Genomic DNA, 15735 nt, shown 5'->3' on the forward strand with positions numbered 1-15735 from the left:
AGACCATAAAGAATCTTTGCATATAGTGCAAAGTCATTCTTAGCATGAATCACTACCTCTAGTACATGACTTGCATCAAGACAGCCGGGTTTTCATGGTCCCAATACTGGTCAAGCCCTTGCTGAAATTGGTGTACAGCTTTCTTCCAAATCTGGAGCTACCTAAACTTTCTCATTTAGCTACACAGTAATAGCTTCAGTATTTGTGCTGGTGTGATGGATTGGAGTTACATACTCAGCCATAAGACGGTATCATTTAAATATGAACCACAGCATTTTTGGAATGACTTAACATATTCCTATTTTGGCAAAAAGTGGACTTTTACAGCTCATATTAGTGCCTTCAAAAGTAGAAAGGTATCAGATTACACATTATACTAATCAGCTTCCAGTAAGCGTAAGTCATACCGCAAACAACATCTGTAATAGTTATTTGCATGTACTAAAGAACTACTGCCAATTTACAAGATTAAAAAAGAGGTTTTGTTAAAAAGATTTAAGAAATAATTTTATAAATGTACACTATTTTGCACATAAATTTATCTTCTGTTAGACCATGAATGAGAATATATTATGTAATAACAAAAAGTGAAACCAAAGGGAAACAGTGCAACTGTCCAGCTGTGCTCCCTTCTACACGAAGATGAGCTGGAAGTGAAAGCCTGAATTCCCTCATTCTTTCAGGTTTTTTCCTCTCCAACAGTATTATGACAGGCAAAAAAGTTTTACAAGCCAAATTACAGTCACACAGCTGGTTTCTGAGCCCTTCCTGGTAAGCAGGAAAGCAAAGTATCCTCTTCCTCCAAGTCACTTACATATTCCTCAGTCTAGAAAAGAGAAGGCTGAGGGGAGACCTCATCATGGCCCACAGCTTCCTCATGAAGGGGAGCGGAGAGGCTGGCGCCAATCTATTCTCTTTAGTCACCAGTGATAGGACCCAAGGGAATGGAGTGAAGCTGCAACAGGCGAGGTTCAGGCTGGATATCAGTAAGAGGTTCTGCACCCAGAGGGTGGTCGCACACTGGAACAGGCTCACGAGGGACATGGTCACGGCACCAAGCCCATTGGAGTTTAAGAAGAGCTTGGACTATGCTCTCAGACACGTGGTCTGAATTTTTGGGTAGACCTGTGTGAAGCCAGGAGTTGGACTCCATGATCGCTGTGGATCCCTTCCAACTTGGGATATTGTACGATTCTCTATGGTTCTATATACCTTGGTCATTTAGATGAAATATAGAAGGATTGGGAGTGCCAAGCATGCAACCACACGTCAGTATTAGGTATTGCATCTGGAGTACCAATTGAATGATGATGTAGTAAGCACCTGTTTGCACAGGTCACTCCACACCCTAGTTCAGACCTTGGTAAGCTAACAATTCCCTGTACTCCCGTTATTTCCACTGCTTTTTTCAACAGAATACTCTTGAGTAAGACACAGAAGAAACAAATTGCAAAATAAATGTTACAGCAAAAACATTCTGCATAAAGGAGCCAGCAATAAAGCACTCGAATCATCTCTTCTTAAGGTATCTTAGCAAGATATCAGCGATATCAAGATATCCTACTATGTGGTCTGTTTTACTCAAACAAGAGTTAAGTTTTTATTTATAGCCAAAAAATCTGTAGGACTGATAAAATTTTCGAATCTTCCCACCCACACCACCCAAGATTTTCACCCCGTATATACATATATGCTGATAAAGTAATCCAACAATACTCAATTTATTATTTTAGAGAATCTAACTTTTTTCAGTTCACTGACAACATGAGAGAAGTTGTGATAACATCCAGAAAAAAAAAAGTAGCAGTTACCACATCTTGTGTTTTCGGTTTTGTTATCTCTATACCAGAATCAAATTGCAGCAGCAGTAACAATTTTAAAACTAAAAAATATACCATGCTTTCCAACACTGGTATAGTACATTCATTGATGTGGTATTTTTCCTTTCTCTTTTTCTTCTCCCAGCTATAGACAAAGTCTTTCTCCCCCATATTTTGGGTAGCTATTTCCCTAGGAGTACTTTTTTTTTTTCCCTTTCTAATCTGTAAAACAGATGGAAGATTGTTTTTTTAAAGAGCCTTTCTTCCACATGTAAGTTTCAGTCTTTTCCCTTCATCTCAATTTATTTACCTGTCCTCTGACTTTTGTAGTTACATACATGAAGTGACAACATCATACGCAATTAATTTATGGTTTAAACTATTAGTTAAGCATTTCAGAAAACATGAATGAAGAAGAAATAACTCCCACTGTTTCTTCTGAAGCAACAAAAGGCTCTCTCACAGAGGATACAAATGTGTTTATATTGTGGCACATTAGTAAGAAGAGAAGTTTCTTATGTTTCAAAAAAAGAAACCTAAATCGTTGATGTGAGGAGATGGTTCCTGTCCATTCCTGTTGAAGCAGTCCCTGTAAAAGTGCAAAAATACAACATCGCTGCTTTTCATCTTCCCTCTAGCCTGCTAAGCTACGACGCCCTACAAACAAAAACATCAAAACACAGGTAGCATGTTCAGCAGCTTGGCAAGTGTTTTCTGTTTCCATTCATCTCAACTCTGACATAGCATAACCATTATATTCTTAAAAATAATAATAATAATTAAAAAGTAGAAAAAATGTGATGAAGATGGACAAAAGCTTTTAGCAACTGAATCAAGCAGCTTAAACAGGTATTAAACACCAAAAAATAACGTGATAAAAAAGCAGAAGCCATACATTTTCTTGTTCTCATTCTCAATTCAAATTAAAAACATGTTTTTAGAACAGCATCTTTATTTAATTTGGGGGAAAAAAGTACTTTTGTACCTTGGCAAAAAGATGGAGACAAAAGCTTCCTGATCCAAACAAAACAACAAATCTTGGCACTTTTGCCATCTAAACTACACAAGGAGACACACTTAAATTACAAGCTGATGTCATAACTTTGACAAGAAGTGTTGATGGCTGCAAGCCTTTTTCATCAAAACATTTGTAAAATAAAGGCTTTGATGAGTTAATGTCATAAATATATTCCATCTAATGCTGTTTTCCAAGACTAATTTATCTTTGAAATACTTAATGTGAAAACGGAGTGTAGCATGTCTTGTGTACAGTAACCGTGTTTAATGTTGAGAATATTAAGCCAACTCTTTCAACTAAAAAGAGTAGGCAGATTTCTAATGGCAGAGTCAAACTTTGTAGAATGACAGAATATCAGAGTTGGAAGGGACCCACAAAGATCATTGAGTCCAACTCCTGGGTCCCCTAAGGACCATCCGAAAAACCAAACCATATGTCTGAGAGCGTTGTCCAAATGCTTCCTGAACTCCAGCAGCTCGGTGCTGTGCCCACTGCCCTGGGGAGCCTGTCCCAGAGCCCAACCACCCTCTGGGTGCAGAGCCTTTCCCTAAGCCCCAGCCTGACCCTCCCCTGTCCCAGCTCCATGCCGTTCCCTCGGGTCCTGTCGCTGTCCCCAGAGAGCAGAGCTCAGCGCCTGCCCCTCCGCTCCCCTCGTGAGGGAGCTGCAGGCCGCCATGAGGCCTCCCCTCAGCCTGCTCTGCTCTGGACTGAGCAAACCAAGGGTCTTTTTGGGCCCCCTGGCAAAGGACCTCAGCTGCTCTTCATATGTCTTGCCCTTTACACCCTTCACCAGCTTTGTAGTCCTCCCTTGGATGCTCTTTGATAGTTTTATGTCCTTTTTATAATGAGGATAAAATCTTCACACAGCACGGGAGGTGAGGCCCCACCAGCGCAGAGCAGAGCAGGACAATCCCTTCCCTCCACCAGCTAGCAGTGCCGTACCTGATGCACCCCAGGGTGCGGTTGGCCCTCCTGGCCGCCAGGGCACACTGTTAATCTTGTTCATCTGTCAAGAGTAAGGCTCTCTCTGCTCCTTCAAAAATATATTTTTCAGGTATTTCGGTTGCTTCTTCTACATTGTAACATCCTAATTCAGTTCCTAGCAAAGATGTTATTTATTATGATTGACTGGAATACAGCATATTTTTAACTCCTGCTACAAGATACTCCTTTGTGTTAAGAATAAATGGAAATCCTAAATTAATTTTGATGTAGTTTATGCATACAGCAACATCAGCCAGTATCTGGTCAATGACCACAGAGTTTAAATTTCTACATTCCCAAAGAATTGTCATGATTTACCTGTGATTTCATCTCATAAAGCGTAGCATCATCTGGAGTTAACTGAAGTGCTTCATCCCACTTCTGAATAGCCTCCCGGTACCTGCAGTTAAAACAACATTACACTCTCACTATATTTAAATGAAACTTATATTAAGAATTTCTATTTTAAAAACCGACATTTTCCTAATTAAAATGCCAAAGCATCTCATTAATATTAATGATTTTTCTAATCACTTCCTCATAAAACATGCTGAATTGCATTGAGGAACTGGGTATTTCTTTTTGTGACCACTGAGTGCTAAGTACTACTGTACAACTTGCCTCAACTGAATTTACAAGTTAACATAGGAAACCTATGTCAAACCAATGAACAAAAGTTAGAATTCTTGAACTTAATCCAGTTCCCCTCGTTGTCAAAAATCATGTTCAGTCACTTATTATAAAACATAATCTGAATGCAACATGCCTTACTACAATTATCATTTCAAATTTGTTTTCAACCTCAAAAGCTTGTTGGAGTTACACACCAGCATTTCTGTATTGTTACGTAGACTAAAATACCTAAGTTCAAGTAACTTTAGTATATAAGGAAAAAAAGGAAACAGAAAGTAAACAGGTATACTAAAATCATTCAACTTTGGGAAGATACACAGTAGCTTTGTAATATGTTGCCCTCCCCTAGAAAACAGAAAAAATGAGTTCACCAAACCAAAAAAAAAGTAGGTCTTTGACTAAACAAAGAGATGGAACTTTGACAAACCTATACTAGGGTTTTGAAGTACACCAAAAAACTGTGACAGCATAATAAACAGTTTGAGGGGTGCAATCTTCCAGACTAAAAGAAAGCCACATATTAGCATCAACGAGTCTGCCGAATGCAGCAACTTCTCTGAATCCTCCATTTCAAAATTCACCTTTGACACAGAACTGTGTAGGAACCATTACATTTCTATTAACTTCACTAACTTCACTGTGAAGGTACGAAATCAGTTACTTTTGAAATACGCACTGCACTTTTAATATAACGCAGGTAAAACTAGTTTTCATACACACGTGATAGTTATAATAGTTACCTTCACCCACTCCCATTCTCTCTTCTCTTTCCCTTTCCCCATTTTTCAGTCCTCTGGCTTGCATCACACCAAATCAGTCACATAAAGACCATAAATTTCTGAACTGATCAGAAGTAAATAATAGATGGGAAAAGCAACACAACTGAAGTTGAGCACTCAGTAATGATTCAGGTATTATTTGTAAATGTTTGTAGGTGACACTGCTAAGTATGCTTAGTACTCAAATAAAACACAAGTAAAAAGATGTTTCAATACATTTTCCCATTTCCTCAAAGTTTAGCTTCCAGCTGTGCATTTGCAATCTCAGTTCATTCTCCATGGGCAGGTGTTCAAACTACAGGAAGCATAACCAATTTTTTTACGTGTTAGTAGAAACATAAGCCATCATTTAGTTAGCAAGAAAAACACTTTTTCAGTAGAAAACTATAGCTTTGTCTAAACACAGCATAGACACAGCACAACAAAACCTTCATTAGCTATGTATATGTATATACACCAGTAAAGGGGTTTTGAGCTCAATTAGGCAATGTCCTGGCCATTCAGGAAGCCACAAGACAGTGAGTGTAGGGGAAAAAAAAAAAAAAACAGGTTAGAAACAGAAGACTTTAGAAACCTGAGCAAACACAGTGACATTATTTAATAGATAGAAAAGAAGGTATAACACCGGCATTCTGGAAGTAGAAAGGCATAAGATCAAAGCTTCTTTTCAAGAACAAGCATTTTACTTCTATGAAGAGGACATCATGGTTCATCAAAATATCAGTCTAATGAGAAAAAACTCACAGCAAGAGCACACTACCTCTGAAGGTAGTGCCAAATATAGGCAAATATAGCCCAAAATTCTGTTGAGTTTTGCTGCCAATTTGTCAACAGTCTGTCAACAGAATAAAGATAGTCTAGGGAAAGTAGGCCATTCATTCACAAAAACATTGTACCCTGTGTATGATATATGTTTGAACAGAGCAGTTCAGTGATACAAAAGGTGCAGAAGAGTAAACATTCATTTGTCAGGAAAAAAAAAAAAAATCAATCTTTGACAAAAGGGAAAAACTACTGATCCTGTCCTGAATTAGAGAAAGTGAACCATGCTGCTTGCTCTAGTGAGTCAAACTTTGGAAAAAAATATTTTCTATAAAGATAGGTCTTTGTAAAAGGATTGTCTTCCTCATTCTTCTAAAAAAGAAGATTACAAACTGTATTAAATATCAGAAGCCTTGCAGAAAAAGTCACCTGGGAATATAGTTGTAGAGATACAGTTGTAAAAACAGTGTTCCAGTAAAACCATACGCCTTGGCTGACAAAAGAAATGAGCTAACACATAGGTAGAGTTGCTAAAATAAAAAAATTAAAAACCTGATCATTTTACTGTCCCTCAGGGTCCTGTTGAACTGAATTGTACAGGACCTTTATTACTGTAAGGAAGAAGAAATAATTTTGAAAAAGAGAGCTTCAATATAAATATTCATGCTCTGGGTTTAATTGAAACAAATTTAATGAATATTCCACTTGCTATTCCCATTTCTTTTCTTAGAAAGCAAATAAACTCATACAATTGAGTTACTAGCATGTAACAAGGCAGTATCCATCAGCCAAGCTGCAAAAACTACCGTGTCATGTCTGGTAAAGAATTGTTGCTTAATGCTGTTCCATTTATCTTAATGCAGATCACATGCCTAACTTAACTCCTTCCAATGCGCCTGACAGAGAATGAGAGCACATATATCCAGAACACATGCTATATATAGCACAGATGATGTACAGCAACGTGCAATTGAATCCTATGTGCCTTCAGAAAAAAAGGATATGAAACCTAGTACTTAAAAAAAATAAAATAACTTGCAACACAAACAAGAATGAGGCTCAAAAACCCCAGATCCATCCACTGGTGATATTACAAACATTCCTCAGAAAACTCTGATATTTATCACAGTGGGAAATAGTTCCAGCATCAGCAGGCTGGGGGCCTACTGGCTGGAAAGCAGCTTTGCAGAAAAAAAAAAAAAAAAAAAAAAAAAACGAGTCCTGGTGGCCAGCAAACTGAGGATAAGCCAGCAATATGCCCCCATAGAAAGGAAGCCCAACAGCATCATGGAGGGCTTTAAGCATCACCAGCAGGTTGAGGGAGGGGATCTTTCTCAGCTCTGGTGAGATGGTATCTGGAGCGCAGCGTCCAGGTTCAGGCTGCCCAGCACAAGAGAGACATGAACCAGGGGCCACAAAGATGATTGAAGGCATGGAGGGCCCTATCATGTAAGGAGAGGCTAAGAGATATGAACTGTGCAGCCTGGAGAAGAAAAGGCTCTCGGGAGATCTTATCAAAGCGTAGAGATATCTGATTCAGAAGTGGGTGCAGGAATAAAGAGAGCCAAACTCTTCTCATTGGTGCCCAGCAACAGAAAAAAGAGGCAATGGGCATAAAGTGACACAGAGGAAATTCTGTTTAGATGTAAGAAATAAATTTAAATAAATACTGTAAAGGGTGACTGAATATTGGAACAGGTTGCCCACAGAGGTGGTAGAGTGTCCATCATTTAAGATATCCAAACCCCAATTGAGCAAGCTGCTCTAGTTGATCCTGCTTTGAGGTAGAAAATGGAGTAGAAAAATGTCCAGGGGTTTATTAGGATTATGTATGATTGTATGACATCAGCAACCTCAGTGGCATCTAGTTTAAAAGGACATCTGATCATCTTCCGACAAAATGAAAACAAAACAGAATCTTACAAAGTCATTAATTTTCACACAGCCGGGATTACTATAAGGCTTATCTAATGTAACCATAAAGAAATCACAGAACATTAATAATGGCCATATATTCATTTTATATAAAATCAAATTAATATTGCTGCAAAAGTAAAACCCTAATATGCATTGTAACTAAGCCTCTAAACTTCAGTAATACAAAACATTTTTAAGAAAAGATTGTCTTATTTTGAAGTATTGAGTTGCTATTTATGCAAGTACAAAGATACAGTATACTGACTTTTATCTACCCAGTGATTTTAATGAAATACTACACCTTACTACAAAGCAAAAGATTATGCAATTATAACCAGAACATAGTTATTATTTTCTTCACTGAAATGCCAAAAAAAAGAAGAAATTACTGAAAACTGGACACATCTGGGATGGTTTCAGAGTACAAGATGTGATGGATCTTGCCAATTCTTATTTAATGACATGAAATCCCATGGCTCCCCTGAAATACTAAAATTGCTCTCTTAAGACATGCTACTGACCATCTGGGAGCTATAGAGACTTGGCAGATTTTCGTACAGCTTTGTGAACTTATGAAACAAACATCTTATGCTTACACTTCATTTTTTCAATAACACTTCTGGGAAAACGGGATCTCTTGTGCTCTTAAACAAAACTGTTATGCCAAATTTGTACATTCATTAATTGTATTTAATTAGATGCTTCTGGGTTTAAAAAAAAAAAAAAAAAAAAAAAAAAACATATAATACACGAGAGTCCTGTAGTTTTACTCTGACAGGCTTGCCTCAGTTGATGCTTCAGGCAGAGACTGAAACAGGGCACATACAGAATGACATTGAAAACATCTTAAGATATACTGAAGAAATGAGATGGTAGTAAATTCAGAAGACAAGCCTGCAGGAGAGAGGCAAATCACAGAAGTGCCATGTCAGCAGAAAAGAGGATATAACCCCCCCAAAATTGTCAGGGACTTGGAGAGGATCAGATGTCTCAGGAGGACGATGAACAACACAGTTAGACAGAGGCCAGAGGAAAACAAGATTTCAAAAAGAGCATGTTGAATACTTGAACCATATCATAGAGGATGAAGGTGAAAGGTCTGTGGCCACCAGAAACACCAGCAAGAGCAATCTTAATAGAGTGTTGGGGCAAATTCAGCAAACTTTGGTGGAAGGTAGAGGAAAAGAACACCAGCCAGTAACTATACAGGGTACATAAAATGGAAAGCAGAGAGAAATGAAAAGCCAATGAGAATCTGATTATAAGAACCAACTTCTTTTTCACAAGCTGGGTGATGATGCAGGGTTGCACTGTGGGAGAGGATTCATGAACAGGTGAAGGAGAAAACTAAAAGCAATAAAGGAGAATAGTAGCACAGCTTTCTTGGGTTAAACAACCTCAAAGTCCTCTATGACAGACACATCTTTTTATAGTAAAATGCTTCCTCTGCTGGGTGTGGGGAGGGAACTGGTACTTTATATAAGCATCTAGCAAGAACAACATGCAATAGCAGGTTAAAACATTTTTTTTTTGTTAATCTAATTTTGTTAATCCATTGTTAGTGACCTACAGCACATTTAAGCTCACAGGCAGACTTCCCAAGATTATTATGTCTTCAAACTTTTTTTTTTTTTTTTTAATTGCAGATAATTCTGATGCTATTGATGAATCACCAACAGGCTGCAGCTCAACAGTATAGTTATTTTATGGTAAATAATGTAATCTACATTACCTGTGATTTTAAAGGGATAAAGTTAAAACTGTCTGTTTTGCTACCTGCTACAGTTTCCAAGGAAACATTTTATTATTTTTTTTTAAACAGGCTGATTCAAGTATGGCCACACTAATTACCACAGGTAAAGAAGTACGTTATAGCTCTTCAACAGCAACTGACCACATACATGTTCTTACCCCACAGTAAATGCCAGATAAATGCAAACAAGCTTTTCTTCAAGTAGCTCTCCTTCAAGTTGGTGAACTATACAGAACTTACCATTGGGCAAAACAGCATGCACACAGCTGATGCCCATCATTTCAAAGCTTAAGTATTCATAAGAGTTCATGTTCCTGCACATATTAGACACCATGATATCACGTCATTGATATCCAGACACACATAATGTAAACAGTGAAAAGAAGTCAGATTTATGCAGCAGAATTTTTTATGCAGCAAAATTCTGTTACAACTAAATCAGCTGAATATAGCCTACAATTAAACAGCTTACTTCAAAGAGACTTATCTCTCTTAGGAACTTCCACAGAAGAGGAGATGAGAAATACCATTTCATCACATGCCAAAACAATTACCATCCATCATCATTCCAAAATTACAAAATGAGGTTTTCAACATGAGTTCAATCTCTGTTTCTGAAGCTGTATTTCATCGGCACATGTACGTATGGAAGTTTTTATCATTTCATCTATTAGGTAAATGCAGTTCCTTTTGAAACTGCCTTTGTCAAAGAAAACCTACCAAATCCAATAACAGAGAAAGGTATTCTTGTAGCTAATGTGCAGGACTGAAAAACATGTAATCAGGATTCTGGTACTCTCTCTGATAGAGACATCCTTCCTCATGCAGAGTAACATTTTAATTTTCTCACATAAAACATGTGAAGAAACCTTATCAGAAATCACTTACTACTATTTCATGATTATTTTATTTTTTTGAGGGTCAGGTATGCAGCATACTGCAGTAAATTATTTTAATGACAAATGACAGGAGTTGATGCAACAAATTGAAAGTAGTAGATAATGATGGGAGTAACCAGTGTCTAGACTTGACAGTCTGTCATAAGATGTCTTTCACAAAAACATTTTACATTTAACTGTGACCAGAGGGCCCTGCTGCCTTTGCCATGTTTTATATCCTTCTTTACAATCTGGCAAATCTGATTCATGGTCAAACCCACTCAGATACTGCACTTACCTGTAAGAAGACAAGCTAATTTGCAACACAAATGCAACTTATCTGGCATCTAGTCAATTCTCTCACTGCTAACTGAAAAACTACTAATATAGTATCAGTTCATCACACAATGCTGATTGAGAAGCACTGCTTCAGGAAAGACAGAAGTACGTATTTTTTCTTCTTAAAATAATCCTTACAATCAGCATAAACCTGAACAAGTTGCAGGCTGCTAAACAAAATCTTAGCTAAACATGTCAATTACACTCGAAATTCTAAAAACTGGGAATTACAGAGTTTTGTTTCTGGCCCTGCTGAAGAATATCCTCAGGCCTGGCACTGCTACTTCATAATTCCAGCCCCCACCTCCCCACACCCCCAAATATGGTTTAGATATAAAACTTATTTATATCATGTAACACAGAGGAAATTACTTGTAATAGGATTACATTACTGACTCATCACTAGTGCAATCAAGTACCATACCCTCACCTCCTCCCCTCCTGAGCCCTCCTACACTGAGCATCCCAGGGCATCCTAGGCACTGGCTCCCTGGTAATCAAAAGGACTTATCTTTGTAAATGATCCTACAAAAATACTCCAATGAGTCAAAATAATGACAAGTTCGGGCTAATTTTAATTATTTCTGGCAATATTCAGAACTCTGTAGTGCAATTTTGAAAGTGAGAATGGTTAATAGCAGAAGTTCTCTACAAGCTGCTAACTTCAACACCAGGATGTTATTCGGAGTGGAAGAACACAATTGGAAGAATTTGCTATGCTTCCTTCATGTAAGTGGTGGTTTTGCTGTTCTAGTTTTGTCATAAAAACCACAAGACCCTACTGTCTGTGACTGCATACCTAATTAACTACAGAAACATTACCAGATAGAAAGACTGCAGTCACTAGTATTTTCATTATTACCACAGAAAATTCAGCTACATTAAGGATAAATGTTTGACTTTAAGGATTCAAAAAGAAATAAGATATTTCTCACTTAAACACCTATGGAACCCTCTTGCTGTTTCTAAGATCTGATTTGCAACTATCTATGAACATGGAGCTTTTCATTAAATCCCAGCCCTATAATTTAACTTTACCTGACTAAAATCAAAATGACAATGATATTGTCGTTTTGGTCGAGTTCCAATCACTGGAAGCATTTAAGAGGCATGTGGGTATAGCACTAAGGGACATGGTTTAGTGCTGGGACTCAGCAGTTCAGGTCGACTGTTGGACTTGATGATCTTGATGGTCTTTTCCAACCTAGATGATTGTGATTCTATGCATGACAGATCTGTAGGAAGCTGAAATAATCAGTGACAAATAAGAGCAGAAATGAGGTTTACACAAATAAATTGAAATCATGAACAAGAATACAAGTTTTATTATTCCTGAACCTGCCATTTCTCCATTACGTAAGCAATTAAGAACAGGCCATAGTAACCTTACAAACTTTGTAAGAAAAGGAATTGCATAGTTAAAGTGAAATCAATTCACTACTTCGGTATCCTTAAGCAAAAGCTCCAAATGAATATAAATCAAGTTTCAGGTCTTGCAATAGTTGTAATATTTTATAAATATTTTAATATAGTAGGTAATGAAGCAATATTATTGCTAGTATGAAATCTTAAATACAAAGCTTCAGTTCCTCAAAACAGCTTCAACAGTACTTCCTCTGAAAGCAACAGGAAGAAAGATGTAGAAGAAAAACTGTTGTGATATATTTAAAGCAATTTTGAGGCTGTATTCCGGTCTTATTTGAGATATCTGTTCAGATATCCTTTAGAAACATTGAAGTACTGCTAGAATGATGGATGCTATTTGTTTTCTTAGTTGAAGAGTCATTACAACTAGGTCATTTTTTTAGTTGAATAGGCATTTCAACTCAACCTTTCAATTTGTCCAAAATGGCAGACAGCTCCATTTCTAGCACCTCATACTATGGTCCTACTAGTTCTCACAAATTAATCATAAAAACTAGGACAGAGTCAAACGCTGTTCACCACACAGAAAGCAAATACACAGACACACAACCCCCCCTCCCTTCACGGATTTCAAGAACACTATTTCTTTACCTCCCTCTCACAATGACTTACTGCCAAAAAAAAAAAAAAAATTGCTTGGGAGTAAGGACAATATATAGTGCAAAACACCTGAGGAGAGGTGATACAGAAGAAGCAGCAGCCTTTAGCCTGCTCACATTCTGTTCTGTGTAGCTGCATTTCAACTCGATGATATGCTCCTCTTACCTGTACTAAATAATGTAATTCTCCTTCTATTACTTCTGACCTCTTTATGATGTTTGCTGATACCAACATCACTGAGTAATTAAAGAAGTTACATTAAAAAGACACAGATAAAGACAGGGGAAATGTGTTATTCTCCATGGCACTGTGAGACTTATAGTGGGCAATTATGATTTACAACTCATGAAAGGACCTACAAGTCAAGCAACTCTTCCAGTATAACTGACATGATTACAAAGTATTGACATAAAATGACTAAAGTATCAATCCAAGTACTAGTAAACAAAAAATGTCAATTATCCTGAAGTGAAATATAATTGTGCAATGAACAGTACAATCTACATAAAAGGACATAACATTAACAGATTGTTTACAGGGAGGGACCATCATCACCGAAAACCAAATGAATACAATTAATTCTAAATCCCAGGAGGACCTGCAAATATACAAAAACATACAAATTTAAAATTAAAGTTGCAAGTAGAGTGGGAACTCTGACTACCAGCACTGCAGGTACAAGGAGCAGTGAGCCTAAGTGTCATGAACGAAAAGTATTCGCTAAGGTGGGAGAAGAGGCAAGCACAAGTTTGTGCTCCCACTCCCACAACAGTTAAAATAACCTAAAATGGTTATTTTAATATGCTGTACTGCTTGAGGTGCTGTACTAAATAAAATGCTCACCTACTGATGAGCAGCCTTACAGGAAGCTATAGATTCAGACCGATAATGGGTTTTGGCAGCATGATTTTGCACGCACATAAATACTGCCTATTAAGTGAGAATAACAGCCAAAACTGTTTGAACTAGCTCCTTCCATTTTTCTCATACCACAATATAAGATGAAAAATAAATTATTAAATATCAACAAAAAATTAATATTTCATATGTTTTTATCAACACTGGTTACTGGTACCAATAATTAAGCCATTTATTTTACACTATCTTACGCTTCCAAAGCCTACCTTCTGAAATAAAGTCTTCCTCTTTCTCTTATTGTATGCCTCAATTCCCATGCTCTATCTACAGGGGAACACATACAAAGAGTATTTCAAGTTACGGAAGGGACATCCTGTCCATTAAACTACTCATGAATTTACAACACACTTTCAGCAAAGGGCAGGACAGCAGAGATGAATTTGCTCAGATAATCCACACAACTGAATTTAAAAAAAAAAAAAGACACCTTTCTTCTGAAGAAAAAAAAAAAGTGAAGTAATCAAAACTTGGTAACTTCAGCTTTGTATCTGAAGAAAGGATGTCTCAATTACAAAAGTAACTTTAGCTTTGTATCTGAAGAAAGGATGTCTCAATTACAAAAGTATGCCCTTTAACATATATTCCTTACTACCTTGTCTTTAAACATTAGATTGATTCCACTGATTAGATAAACATAATTAAGTCTGACTCGCTAATGCCTTATCTTTTGTATAAATCTATTTCCTGTATTAAATGAATCCTTTATTTAATTCATCCACAAACTCCAAATGTCAATGAATTCACTTTAGACACATAAATACACTCACCCTGTTTTCTTTCGTGTTTTTTTTTTCATGTTTTGCTCATTATTTAAAATTTCAACCTCTCAATTTATTTTCAGGATATAATTACTGAAAATGAATATCTCAGGCATTGTTACAATCAGTTAAAATATATTCAACAATTATAAGTTACCTATAAAAGTCCAGGTTAAAGATTTCTCCCATACTGATGCAATACTGCATACAATAGCTTATACTAATTTACCTAAAACTTTCTCTACCTAAAACTTTCTTACGGAGTATGACAGATATTAGACTGTGTAAACGAATTCCATTTTAATATTTATTATTCTAATTTTAGCATTTGCTTATTTCATTCTGTGTATCAGCAGTGATTCTAACAGTTTAGCCCTACTATCACTTGGAATTTTTCTCTTCAATTCTCTTAAATAAAATCAGCCACTAATATACAAAATTCACAAAACCCAGTTAATTCAGTTCCACCCACAACACAGAAGTATGAGAATTAATTTTTGAAAGGCAAATACAAAATGTATTAATAAAAAGTTGTAAAAACACTTTTAGTCAGTTCTCAGTAGCACAATCTTCTCAGTCTCCTCTTTCTTGCCCCCTACTTTGCACCAGCATAAACACTTGTGCTTCTTATACCATGACAATGATCTGAAACAAGTTATGACCAACCCAAAAATTTGTTTATTTTAAAACATCAAGCAGCTCCCCAGTCTAATTCTCCATTTGGCTATACAAATACAATGAAAAGACCTTTGTTAAGCAATAGTGGCACCACTATATTGTACACCAGCATCTCAAGTATATTTTTGGATGCTGTAGAAGCAGTTTACACTCCCTACTTGATTAAACAAGGCAAATATTGTGATATTCATAAAACACACAATACATTATAAAAGCAGCATCCATAGCAAATAGCTTCCTACCACCTTCACATTCAGAGCTCTGCAAATAAATTTTTCAATCTGGCAACGAAAGATGGTTTAGCAGGGGTAAATTATAACAAAATGCATTTTCAGTGGAAAATTAGAAAGTGGAAACATTAGAAAACTTATTTCAATATCAGCGTGTGATTCTACCATCCCCAAACACTTGCTTTATACAATTCTTTTAGGACCCTAAGTCTCCTTTAAAATCTCAAAAAAATATTTATCAAA

At 36.7% G+C, this 15735-nt stretch overlaps 1 protein-coding gene across 1 annotated transcript in view; it reads right to left on the reverse strand.

The window, feature by feature from the left end:
* Positions 1-15735, reverse strand: part of TTC33 (tetratricopeptide repeat domain 33) — a 51260-nt gene that overhangs the window by 21628 nt on the left and 13897 nt on the right. The window contains exon 2 of the mRNA XM_032206194.1: positions 4141-4222. Within this exon, the coding sequence (XP_032062085.1) occupies positions 4141-4222 (82 nt within the window). The remainder of the gene's footprint in view (positions 1-4140; positions 4223-15735) is intronic.

Source organism: Aythya fuligula, chromosome Z, assembly GCF_009819795.1.
Source record: "Aythya fuligula isolate bAytFul2 chromosome Z, bAytFul2.pri, whole genome shotgun sequence".
Taxonomy (NCBI): domain Eukaryota; kingdom Metazoa; phylum Chordata; class Aves; order Anseriformes; family Anatidae; genus Aythya; species Aythya fuligula.